General features: G+C 54.6%; 2 protein-coding genes across 6 annotated transcripts in view; one reads left to right on the top strand and one right to left on the bottom strand.

The window, feature by feature from the left end:
* Icam2 (intercellular adhesion molecule 2) overlaps positions 1–5,266 on the top strand; it is a 14,824-nt gene extending 9,558 nt beyond the window's left edge. For 2 of the 3 annotated variants that reach the window (XM_010616755.2, XM_010616754.3), the window contains 5 exons: positions 1,098–1,198; positions 1,816–2,091; positions 3,164–3,430; positions 4,096–4,416; positions 5,065–5,266. In XM_010616755.2, coding sequence (XP_010615057.1) covers positions 1,884–2,091; positions 3,164–3,430; positions 4,096–4,416; positions 5,065–5,252 — 984 coding nt within the window. In that variant the 5' untranslated portion in view covers positions 1,098–1,198; positions 1,816–1,883 and the 3' untranslated portion in view covers positions 5,253–5,266. The remainder of the gene's footprint in view (positions 1–1,097; positions 1,199–1,815; positions 2,092–3,163; positions 3,431–4,095; positions 4,417–5,064) is intronic. The other variant, XM_010616756.3, reaches the window with a different exon arrangement.
* Positions 5,267–5,362: 96 nt separating this feature from the next.
* On the bottom strand, positions 5,363–8,370 carry Prr29 (proline rich 29). Of its 3 annotated transcripts, XM_010616757.2 has the most exons (6): positions 8,246–8,370; positions 7,910–7,985; positions 7,624–7,730; positions 6,569–6,786; positions 6,381–6,451; positions 5,363–6,225 (listed from the first exon to the last, which is right to left on the bottom strand). In XM_010616757.2, the coding sequence occupies exons 1-6, from the start codon at positions 8,303–8,305 to the stop codon at positions 6,197–6,199; spliced, it is 561 nt and encodes a 186-aa protein (XP_010615059.1). In that variant the 5' UTR covers positions 8,306–8,370; the 3' UTR covers positions 5,363–6,196. The 3 variants fall into 3 exon arrangements, with proteins under 3 accessions (XP_010615059.1, XP_010615060.1, XP_010615061.1); XM_010616758.2 differs by lacking the exon at positions 6,381–6,451; XM_010616759.1 differs by lacking the exons at positions 5,363–6,225; positions 6,381–6,451; positions 6,569–6,786 and adding an exon at positions 6,794–7,268.
* Between the last annotated feature and the right edge of the window lie 3,626 nt (positions 8,371–11,996).

Genomic DNA, 11,996 nt, shown 5'->3' with positions numbered 1-11,996 from the left:
ACCCCGGGGATCGAACTCAGGTCCTTGCACTTGCGAGGCAGGTGGTAGAACCACTGAGCTAAATCCCCAGCCCCTCCCAGAACCAATCTTAACTCAAGTAAAGCTGCCATTAGATGACAACTCCCATTTCCCCTCCCCCCAGCCCTTGGACACCACCATTCCCCTTTCTGTTTCTATGAATTTGTACAGTCCGCTTTTTCATATTGTACATCGAACTCAGGTCCTTGCACTTGCGAGGCAGGTGGTAGAACCACTGAGCTAAATCCCCAGCCCCTCCCAGAACCAATCTTAACTCAAGTAAAGCTGCCATTAGATGACAACTCCCATTTCCCCTCCCCCCAGCCCTTGGACACCACCATTCCCCTTTCTGTTTCTATGAATTTGTACAGTCCGCTTTTTCATATTGTACTTAGGCTCCCATTCTAATTCCTAACAGCATTCATTCGTCTTCCTTTTGCTTGGATACTTTCACTGGCCTTCTGCTGTCTGGTGTTTCCCTCCACTGGGTTTGGGTGGGTACGCTGTGACATTCACCCAGCCATGAGCTGCCAAGAATGAATTTCCTGATACTTATCCCTTTGTAAGTGAGGTCTGACTGGATCCATTGCTATTGCACTCTTGCTGTATTATTGTTCTGAGCGAGGGGAGAGGCGCTGTGGCCGGCCTCCCTCCCCTGCCCCGCTGTCCAAGCCTCTGCGCTCACCTGCTCAGACTCGTGCTTGGGCTGGAAGAGTGTCTTCAGCCCTTTCTGGGATCGGATCCTTCCTGGCTGGGGCTCCAGGACCCCACGATCCCCTCCTGCCTCTTTTCTCTACTGACCCCAGGCCCTGCCCCTTCCTCCTGGTATGGGCACCATTCCAAAGTCCAATATCCCGGCCCGGGGACTTCCCTGGACCCAGGCTGACAAAGGCAGCACTAAATGACTGTGCCTAGCAGGAACTGCCTTTGGCCTCAGCAGTGAGTGCAGGACCTACTCGTGTTTTCTCAAGCAGGAATGGAGCTGGGCCCCAGTACCCGCAAAACTCTGGGGCCACCCTTTGCAAAGGCTCCGCCTAGGGTGTCCCTCAGACCTGCTTTTTCACTGTCTGGTCCCACAGGATCTCGGAAGAAGCGGAAGAGTAAGAGTTAGGTGTGTGGTGAGCCCATCAGAATCCTTCCCGTACCACACAGCATACTGCTTCTTGGGATTCCTGGACAGGTAAGGAAGCCTCCCTAGAAACAGCTGCTACCCGGATGGATCCCAGACCAAGGGCCCTGCCTAGAGGAGAGAGGACACCAGCAGGCAGGCTCCTCAAATGGAGACTGGGGTTCAGGGTTGGCTGCTGTGGACTGACTCCTGCTTTCCTTGGCCTGGGCCTGGCCACTGGAAGCTGCTGTGGGCCGCACTTGCTGAGGCTCTGGGCCTCACTTGGGCCTTTGGTCCGCTGAGTCAGGGACAGGTTTGATTTGGAAACTGACAGAGACATCAAAGTTTGTGCAGACTATATGCTGTGCATTAGCAGGATAACTTCAAATTCCTGCCTGGATTTCCTTCGGAAAGTTTAGCTCTCTGCCCGCTTTGCCATTGCATGTCCTGACTTTAGATACTCTTTTCCGAGTCTCCAGCAGGATTCCCGCAGGATTTGGGATTCTCCAGATCTGCACCCTGTAGGCCTCACTGTGCCCTGCGCATGCATAGCACACAGGAATCTCGTGTGTGCACAAGAGCACACACACATGCATCCCGCACACTGCGGCTGTCCCTTGCCCTGCCCCTTATACCGGGGTGGGGAAGCACTACGTACGTTGTGCTCCTGCTTATCAGCTGCTCCTTAGCTTCCTGTGCCTGGAGCGGCAGGAGCCTGGGACCTGACAATGAGCACACGGCTTCCTGACTGCAGCTAATGAGAGGAAATTCCGTCATCAGCACACAGAAATCTGGGGATTTCAGGCTGCGGCCTCAGCCGCCACTCCCTGAGCGGGGACACTACACCATCTGTGTCCATCTAGGCAGCCCTCTGGCCCCAGGCAGTCCGTGGACCCTGCCAGAGATGTCTTCTTTTGGCTGCTGGGGCCTGCTCACAGCCCTTCTCGTCCTGCTCTGCTGTTCAGGTGAGCTGGGACCCAGGCTCCTGGCGTGGGGCAGCCCAGGTCGGGGGTATTGGCCTTGCACCTTGGGCTTCAAGTAAAGAAGGAACTTGCTGACCCTTTGAACCATGGTTCTGGGAAATGGGTGGGGTCCTGGCCTTTTGGACCCCAGGCGGAACAGGCCCCACCGCAGCAGGGTAGTGGGTGTGGCAGGCTGTGGACGGGGGTTGCTCAGGAGGTGAAGGGGTGCTAAAGAAGATGAGGGTGTACGCCCAGCACCTGTCTTCTAAAATAGCCGAAGGGTCAGCTGGGAGACAGGGCCGTCACCTCTGGTTGTGGTGAGAGCAAAGGTGAAGCTTTTCTCATTTGGCAGATGGGTGACCCTTTCCCGTGGGGTGGTTGGGAGCAGTGAGTGAGACAGTGCTTTGAGGAGACCTGTTACCTCTCCAGTTCCGGTCACCAGGGTCTCCCCATTGCTCCCCAAACACTAAGCACACTCCCAAGTGAGCCTTTGCTCCAGCGATTCCCCTTGTCCAGGACACCCACTAACATCTGCAGGGCTCACCACCGCCTTTTACGTCACTGTCCTCGAGAGGCCTTTGTGACCACACACTCCATGCTCCCTTTCCCCTGAACTTGATTGTTCTTTGCTGTTGTCTGGGCCTCCTCACTGGTGAGCTTTGGTCACTGCTGCATCCCCAGAGGCTACTACAGTGCTTAAAGCATAATAGGTGTTCAAAAGCATTTATAGAAGACACGGAAAGGGAGGTTAAACCCAGGACCACAGGTCAGGGGACACAGCTCAGAGCTCTCCTCCGTTCTCAGAGAAGCCTTCATGGAGGAGGGGACATGGGGCTGGACCTTGACAGAGATGAACTAGGAACTTGGGGAATGCTAACTGGAGCTGACCGGCAGAGGCACTGAAGAACAGACAGCCCAGAGGCAGGGAGAGAGAGGCGGGGAGGCTGAGTCTTTGGCCAAGCCAGGAATAGGACCGAGGGATCACCCATGGCCTTGATCCCCACTGCCAGTTGGCAGACAACGCCACTGGCAGGGCAGCGGGGATGTCTACTGCCCAGTGCGTCTGGTCTTCTAGGGTCCGCTGAGGAGACATTCGAGGTTTCCATATGGCCCGAGAGGTTGGCGGTTGAGGCCACAGGGTCCAGGAAAGTCAACTGCAGCACCAGCTGTATCCAGCCTGAATGGGGCGGCCTGGAGACCTTCCTCACTAAGCATCTGGTGGACCAACAGCCTCAGTGGCAGCAGTACTTGGTCTCGAACATTTCTCGGGATGCGGAACTCATTTGCTACTTTTCCTGTGCTGGGAAGACGCTGACAAAGAGGCTGAATATCAGCGTGTACCGTGAGTGGTGACGCGTGTGTGTTGGGCGTATCTCTCCCGGGCAGACCTGTGCCTACTGAATGGGCTGGAATCTGCTCTATCGCAGTGCGGAGTCCTCATCACAGACAAGGAGCGGGGCGGGCCGGTGGGCTCAGGATTCGCTCACACCCTTGATGGTCCCTGAGCAAGCCAACCCAGTTCTGAATCTCGCTCCAAGGAGAACAGTCTACCTAAGGTTTACCCAGACCCAAAAGTCATTTAGCTGCACGGTGTTCTTAAGTCTCCCCCTAGCTCAGACACCTTACATCTCATGCACAGTTCATGGGTGTATGGCGGGGGTGTTGAGTGCGTTGATGTAATTATCCAGTTGTTTAATCTTTGAAATCTGTATTTAATATATCTGTAGAGGAGGGAGACACACAGGCCCAACTTCTATATCTTCAAAGGTGGCTGTGCAAGTTCTGGACCTTTTCTTTATCCCCACCTTGTCTATTCTCGAAATCATGTCCACAGAACTACCACCAAGTACATCTTCACACTGAAAGGCTTCCTTTTTCCTCTCTACACTAGAGCAGGCCAGGCCCTCGTTCATCGCCCCCTCACAGGTCCCCGGAGGGAGCTGGAACGCCACGGTGTCAGGAGATGGCCCCGGCCGCTAACGAGACCTCTCACCTTCACCCCCTCAGAGCCTCCGAAGCAGGTCACACTGACGCTGCAGCCCACACGGGTGGCCTTGGGCACATCCTTCACCATTGAGTGCAGGGTGGCTGCCGTGGAGCCCCTCGAGAGCCTCACCCTCATCCTGCTCCGGGGCCAGGAGACTCTGCACAACCAGACCTTCGTGGGGGCCGCACCTGCCTCCCAAGAAGCCGCCACCACATTCATCAGCATGGCTCAGAGAGAAGGCGGCCCCCTCAACTTTTCCTGCCAGGCTGAGCTGGACCTGCGGTCTAGAGGCGGGGACGTCATTCGCAGGGTCTCGGAGCCCCAGGTCCTCCAAGTCTATGGTAATGAAGCTCCACAATGACAGGGTGGGGCCCTTCGGCCTTTTAGCCTCCAGTGTGGAGGAAAAAATGGAGCACTACTCACAGGCTGATTGGGGTGCACACTTAATCCTGAAGTTTCCTGTCTTCTTTCTAAGTCCCCAGCCTGGATCCTGACTGTTCTAGAAGTCAGGAGAGTTCAACTAGTTGCTTGGCCATTATCTAGCTGCGTGGCCATGGCCAAGGAAGGCAACCTGCTCTCTCTGACCTTGACTCCTCTCCATGATGAGAGGGTCGGCCTGCTCATCTGAGGTCTCCAAGGCCTGCTGTTCCATGGCCGAGTGGCCAGTGCTCCCTGTCTGTGGGGAGTTTGCCTGAAGCTCACGGCGCTGCCTGAGGAGGGCCATGGTGTCGCTCACCAGGACATGCTGCTCCCAGGGGCTGCTGGCAGGGGGACATCTGCCCTAACCATCTCACAGAGGTCTGGCCAGGGACTGGAGCCTGGGCCACTCTTCTTCTAGATGCCGCTCCGAAGGCAGACACCACACTTCACTCCTCTCGGCAATCAGGGTGACTGGAGGATCAGGGAGTGGCTGATGGGTGGTGGGTAGACATCTGATCCCTGCCACACCCTGGCACCCGAGTCTTCTCAAACGTCTGTTCCCTCCCCAGAGCCCGTGCAGGACAGCCAGATGGTCATCATCGTCACGGTCGTGTCAGTGCTGCTGTTTTTATTTGTGACATCCATCCTGCTCTGCTTTATCATCAGCCAGCACCAGCGCCAGAGGCGGACAGGCACCTATGGGGTACTGGCTGCCTGGCGGAGGCTGCCCCGCGCCTTCCGGGTACAGCCTGCATGAGCCACGTGGCCACCACCATGTGGCTGCTGGAACCTCACACGGCTCCTCAGGATGGTGGTCCAGCCTGGCTGAGGGACTGACGGCAGCATGGGACTCTGGGGAGACTTTCTTTTCTAGCCTGAATACAAACACCTGGACTTAACCTGGTGTCCTCCACATCTGCTCCTGGGATAACAGTCAGCGGCTGGGAAAGGGGAAGAACTGGCCCGGCCTTCTCTCTCCAGAGGTGTCCTCCTTCCTGCCCTCTCCTTCTCAGGGGCCTTCCAGGGACGCAGCCAGACCAGAACCCAAAAGCCCATCGCTGGGCAGCCCAGGCACCAGATGACCTCTCTCATCTGGCCTGGGTGACTAACTCCTACTGAGAAAACAAGGAAAACAAGGCAAGGAAACACCCTGGCCTGGGGGCAAAGGACACTCAGTTCCCACCTGGCCCCGTGGGACCTTAGGGTACTCCCGGGAGAGGAGTAGGACATGGCCAGTACTCTTCTGGCGGCCAAGGTTAATTTCCTGGGCTGATGGTGGATCCTAAGGGCACTGCCTCAGCTCCAGGCTGTCCTCCAGATAGGAGGAGCTTCAAGGAGCTTGGGAAACAGCAGCAGTCTTTTCCTCTCAGCTTCTGCCCCATTCTTAACTGAGCCGGTGACCCTATAGCCTTTGTTATCCAAGGAGACAGGGGGACAGAGGTGGGCTGGGGCAATGCTCCGGTCCAGGCAGGAAACCATGGGCCAGAGTTGGGCTCATGTGGCTTCTGGGCCTGGGCTCGAAGGCTGTCTTCTAGGCCAGTTGAGGATGGCAGTAGAGTGGACAGGGGTGGATCTCCCAGCCCCAGAGGAGAGGGCTGCCGGGATGGCTGCAGTCAGCGGACAATAGTGAGCAAGTGGAGACCACAGGGCTGTTCTTAGCCCTGCACCGAAGCTGGCGAGGACCCTTGCAAGCGTCCATTCTCAGAGCAGGCTCTCAACATCATAGTAGTCTGGGGAGAGAATACCTCCATCTTGCATCCCTCCCACCCCAGTGGACTCCAGGTGGAACAGAGAAGAGACAGGCCAGTGCCCACTGCCCCCATTCCCCGCCCCGGCACATAACCTTCCTGGCCAAGGCCCCACTGCTCACCATCCAGACCCCTACCTGAAGCTGGAGGTACATCTGCACCCACAGTCTCTGTAGCACTGGGGGGTGGGGGTGGGGGCACAGCCCTCCTGAGGTGGGGCACAGAGAAGAAAGACCCCTTCAGAAGCCCACAGGCCCCTGGCTAGCTCTTCCAGCCCAGCCCTCAAGCAGAAACTTGGCAGTAACCAGACCCCCAGCCTACTTACACCTCCCTTTTCCCAGAGGCAGGAGGCTGGTGCTGGGTCCTGGGCGTGGCCTGTGAGTAGGGTTGGCTCAAGGGAGAGGGAAAGAAAGGGGCTGGCCAGAGGGGCCAGGGGCCCAGAGAGGGCACCGGGTAAGGCAGGTAGTGGTGATGGAACACTAAAGGCACATCCTCCCGGATGTACATCTTCTCTGGCTCTTCCTGTTGCCCCTCCAGGTAGACCTGGGGATTGTGAAACAGCGATGGGGAGACAATAACTCAGTGTCAGGCTCTCCCTGCTCCCACAACTCTCTTTCCCTACATCATTTTCTCTAGATGGCCACCATGCTAATGGCTACCATTTAGTCAGCATTTACTGTATATGAGCCAGGCACTGTGCGGACGTTTATTCCTTATTTGCAGATGGGAGAACTGAGTCTCCAAGAGGTGGAACAACTTGTCTAAGATCCCCCAACCGATAACTGGCAGAGGGGAGATGGAAGAACCCAGGTGTGAACTCAGACCTGGGGCTCAGAGTACTCCAAGCTACTCTGAGCCTTGTCTCCAGCTCCTGGCCCCTCTGTGTCACTCAGCGTGGTGGGGTGCTCATCCCCAGGGCCCTTGAGAGGATGAGAGACCACAGCAACTCCTAATGCTCCTTCTGCCTGGATTCCACTGACCTCTCCCTTCAGTGCCTCTTGGCCTCTTGTGGCTCCCTCCCATTGCTGGCAAAAGAGGCTCAGCTTTAGCCTGTCCCCCTTGTGCCCCTCAATGCCTTCCTCCATCCTGCCTCCTGCCTCCACCCCTGCTGGCTGGGAGGGTGCACACACCAGGGTCCAATGGTGCCTGCCCTCCTGGGGCCTGATGTCCAAGAGGATGTCCTTGAACGAGACTGGGAGGCCTAGGTTTGGGGACCTGCCCTCCATGCATAGATTCTGACTCCCACCAGCCCCGGCGCCTGAAAGATGCCAAAGGGACCCAGCTGGAGAGGAGGGGATGGCTCCCTGCTTCTCTGGGTCCAATCCCCTGACACCCACTCCAGAACACAGGTGAGCGGCCCGGGGCCCCACCCCTACTCACCTGCACACCCGGAGGGTCGTTCTCAGGGTTCAGGGCCCTGGCCACCAGACCACTCAGCAGCAACTGGTGCATCTGCGCGTTCTGCAGTGACATCAACTCCAGCAGGTCTGGAGGTTCAGCAGGGGTCAGCAGGCCCACTCCGCCATCCCGCGACCCCCCGCCCGGTCCCTTGTCACGTAGCCCGACTTCAGAGCCTTCATCCAGAAGTAGCCTATAGGGGCGCAGAAGCTGGACGGACAGAGAGTACGGGGCAGAAAGAGCATGGGAGGGCGACGCCGAGTCTCACCTTCCTTCACCCGGCCTGGCTGCGGGGCTGGGGCAGAGACGGCCCATGGGAGCGGCTGCAGGATGGTCACCGAGGGCTGGAGACGTGGGCGAGGACACTCAGCCAGGCCAGGGGCAGAAGGGAAGGGGCACGTCGGATCCCAACACCGCTCCCCTGTGCCGATGAGTTTCCTCCCTAACTCCGCGGGCACTGAGTTCTCGCCTTTCCGCCCCCATGGCCTCCCCTCTCCCTGTCCAGTATCTTTTTCTCGGTTTGGGATCTGGGGTCTCATCCCCCCACCTCCCGAATCCAGCCACCCCGTGGAAGGCAGGTTCTGCTCTCCGGTTCAACCCTCACCGTCGGGGCTGCACTCTGTGGGGGCACAAAACCCCAGCTTCCGCTAGCCCCGGAGGCCATGGCCGGCGTTCGCAGGTTTGGGTTACCTCGGCAACGGCAACGCCAAGGCACTGCTGCCTCTACGCATGCGCAGGCCTGCCCCGGGCTCCGGGGGGTGGGGGTGGGGTGGGATCATTATTTAAATTGCTGCCTTTTGCGCTTCTATTTCCTCTGGAATTTACTCCTCCTCCCTTGTGCTAGGCTCTTGGAGTATTGTGTGTTGCTCCTCCCCGTTGCTCACCCGCAGTATTGGGCCATGTTTGTTGAATAAATGAGTGAGTTGCTAGGTAGGCTTGGTTTCCAGGTTCAGATCCCTAGCTCATTTGAAGGGTTCAGCAGGTGTACAGACTTTTGTTGGGGCCGACTTGGGTGTTAGGGGCACGTGAGTGAGAAGGGGTCTCAGATTTGCTCCCCGCCACTCCGCCAGTCAGGAAAAGGACGTTATGTGGGCAGAGTATAGTTACTGAAGAAGACCAGAAAGGAAACACTGGCCTAATTCACAAAAGAAGATGGTATTCTGGCCAAAATCCATGTCCAGTTTTTTAGATTAGCTCTTTGTTCCCCGATTCCTGGCTAAAGTGGGCCTCTGTCCCTCAGAGATGGAGAATGGTGGCAGTCCTCAATCCTGTTCCCTATATTGGAAAAGTTACCAAAACGTGCATTCTTCTGACAGGAAGTTTGCAAGGTCTCCATTGCTTAAGAACAGGTGAGGGGGGAGATCTATTTCGGCAGCTGTGACCATCCTAAGATAGGCCCTGAGCAGCAGTCAAGGAAAATCTGGACAGGAAGCTGGGATTAGCACCAGCTTGGAGTTGCCCTTCCCCCACCTTCCACTTTGGTTTACTCCTTCTCCTGGCAGTCCTGGAGTTTGGCACCAGAAGGCCACCCCCCACCTCCACCACCACCCCCTGCCACTGGCTTTGCTTCTTTGTCCTGTCACCCAGAGAGGAGGCTGTGCATTGGCTGTCTCTGTTGGTTCAGTAGCCTTCAACAAGCTGAGATCCAGTGGCCACAGACCCCCAGTGAGTGTAACACTCCTCCGCCCTCATTCCAGGACAAAATCAGTCATTACGGTCATCATCAACAGACATTGAACAAGATTCTGGCTGTGCATGTAGGTGCCCATCTGAACATTGGTCCAGCCTTGTAGGAAAGTGGAAAACCCATGAAAAGAGAGCAGAAACACACGATCATGGAGAATCCCCAGTGCAAGAGGCACACAGAAAATATAATGAGAAAGGGAGTCCACGATCACTGGAGGGTGGAGATCTGAGGAAGGCAGCATTTGGACAGGGCCAAGGGGCCTGGAGAGAAGGGGCCATCCAGGCACAGATGCAGTGATGCACAGGGCCTGAAATGACCCGATGGGTCTAGCTGTCTGGGTGGCAGAGGAGCAGACACAGGTTATTCATGGGTCAGACTCAAATGCCAAGTTGTAGAATGCAGGCATCAGCACAAGGATAACGGAGCTGTGGATGGGTTTTGAGCAGGAGAGAAAGAAGAGGTGATATGCACAGCCATGTTCTAGGAAGATTCGTCATGTTCCTCACATCTTCGTTTTATTTCAGCCAAAGTTTAGAATCACAAATGTCCTCGGGGTATGTAGCCTCCCGGTGGAATGCTCTTCAGCTGTTGACAGTCTTGGTGTAGGATATCTTTATTGATGTGGAAAGACGTCCAAGAGTTCAATGAAAAAACCAGCAGGCACAGTAAGGTCTTATTTTTGTCTTATAAATAATATGTCTGGAGCTGGGTCGCAGCTTATCAGAAAAGCATGTGCTTAGGAAATGAAAGGTCCTGAGTTCAAATCCCAATACCCTTCCCCATGTGTATATGGCTAGAGAGATGGGCTTGCACTCTGGTGTTCCCCAGGGTAGACTGCTCCTAAACAAACACCTGACTCACTTTTCTCCTTTTCCTGTGCATTCTCTGCTCCATTACACTGCTTCCTGATGTCTCCTTCCAAATAAGCTACTTGCTCCCAGATCCTTGCCTCACACTCTGCTTTGAGGAAATCCCACCTAAGACGCCAGCCCTGGTTTCTCCACATTTCCCCACCTACCCCACCCCAGCTGCTGAAAACTTCTGGGAAAAGCCACTGTACTTGCTCTACAGGACATTCAGTTCAGAGACATTAAATACCAAAATAGACACTGAAGAGAAGTCTTATGGGTATAAAATGGCTGAAAGGTTCAACTGAGGTCAAACTGGATATGGGGAGGGTGGCCAGGAGGCCACCACTTTTATCCCTCAGAAAGGAACCAGGTGCAGGCTGGAGGTGGCTGTCAAAAACAGGTGGGGAGAGGTCCCAGGTCCTCAGTCATAACACTGCATGTTAACCTTGTGCAAAACTTGTGTTTTTGGAAAAGGAGGCTGAGGCAAAAAACTCTGCGTTGTGGTATTCAATTTCTTTGTCAAAGGAAACCAAAACATTTGCTATTTGGAAGGTGCAAGAACTGTGTATCTGCTCTTTATAGATAGGGAGAGCTTACATCAGTCCAGCAGAGCGGAGGAGGTAACCTGCCTGCAACTTTCCTGCTTACTATTGTTTTCTTTCAAGCATTGGACACCCTGCCTACTTCCTTTCTTTCCCCCCTTAAAGAGAACTCTTGTTTGCATCTTTGGACTTTTTTTGGTTTTGGGGGTGTGGGTTTGTGTGTGACCTAAGACAATTTATACCTAAATTTAGTGCCCTAAGACACCCTGTCCTGTCTGTTGCCTTATTTGTAGGAATAAACCACACAGGGACAAAGATTTATACTCAAACGTGTTCATCACAGTGTTATATTTAAGATTTTAAAATTTAACATTACTCAATGTCCACTAATAGGAGAGTAGTTGAGTAAATGCAGGTAACTTACCAAGAGTAATGTGTGGTTGTTAAAAGCCATGGACCTAAAAAATGAGCTATCCCTTCTCTTTAGATGGAAATGGAGAGAAAAGGTCATTTCCCAGGATTCTAGTAGAGATTTCAATGCTTATTTCTGGTACAGGTGAGAAGGCATCGATGAGACAGCAACAACCAAGTAAGGGGTTCTTTCCTTGAGCCCAGTTCCTAAGGGAACCAAAGTATGGAGGTTGAAAGAAAGGGATTAAATATGGCTGCTGAATACATAACTACGTGGCTGAGAAATGGTATGTGGGAAAGCAGGCGCCTCAGAAGCACAACAGTGGAAGAATTTCACTTTTCTGCTTAAAAGCTCTGACTGCACTATTTCTGCAAACTATGGTTGTCCTCGTGAGAGATTTGTGTGTGGTTTTGTTCAGCAGACACCTGGAGGTACTACTTTAAGGATTTATAAATAGACAGACTATGGGATGCTCTGGGGCCTGCTCTCAAGGCCCCACCCCACTGGAATTGCACTATAGCACGGAGTTCCAGAGCCTTCCCCTCCCAGGACTCCTGGAACTGGGGGACACCAACCTTGAGGTGGTGTCCTGCCAACGCCTCCAGCAAATCACACTGAGCAAATGACTCAGATGGGTGATGATGGGTGTGGAGAGGCCGTCGCTGTGGGTCAGGGTTTTCAGGGAGGTAGTTGTGGGATTATGTTGTTAAGGGTGAGTATAACTCAACTAAACTAGTTTAAGGAACAAGTGGCTTAGGATAGGACAGTAATAGAAAGTTGGTCTGTAGTCTAACTGGCTCAGGGACTCTAAAATGTGTCTTCAGGTCCCTGCCTGCCTCCTCCTTTCCTCAGTCTCCTGTACA

The sequence above is a fragment of the Fukomys damarensis genome, unplaced genomic scaffold (genome assembly GCF_012274545.1).
Source record: "Fukomys damarensis isolate Sample0158 unplaced genomic scaffold, DMR_v1.0_HiC HiC_scaffold_23, whole genome shotgun sequence".
NCBI classification, from domain to species: Eukaryota; Metazoa; Chordata; class Mammalia; order Rodentia; family Bathyergidae; genus Fukomys; species Fukomys damarensis.
This window is presented reverse-complemented; position numbering and strand designations above follow the sequence as displayed.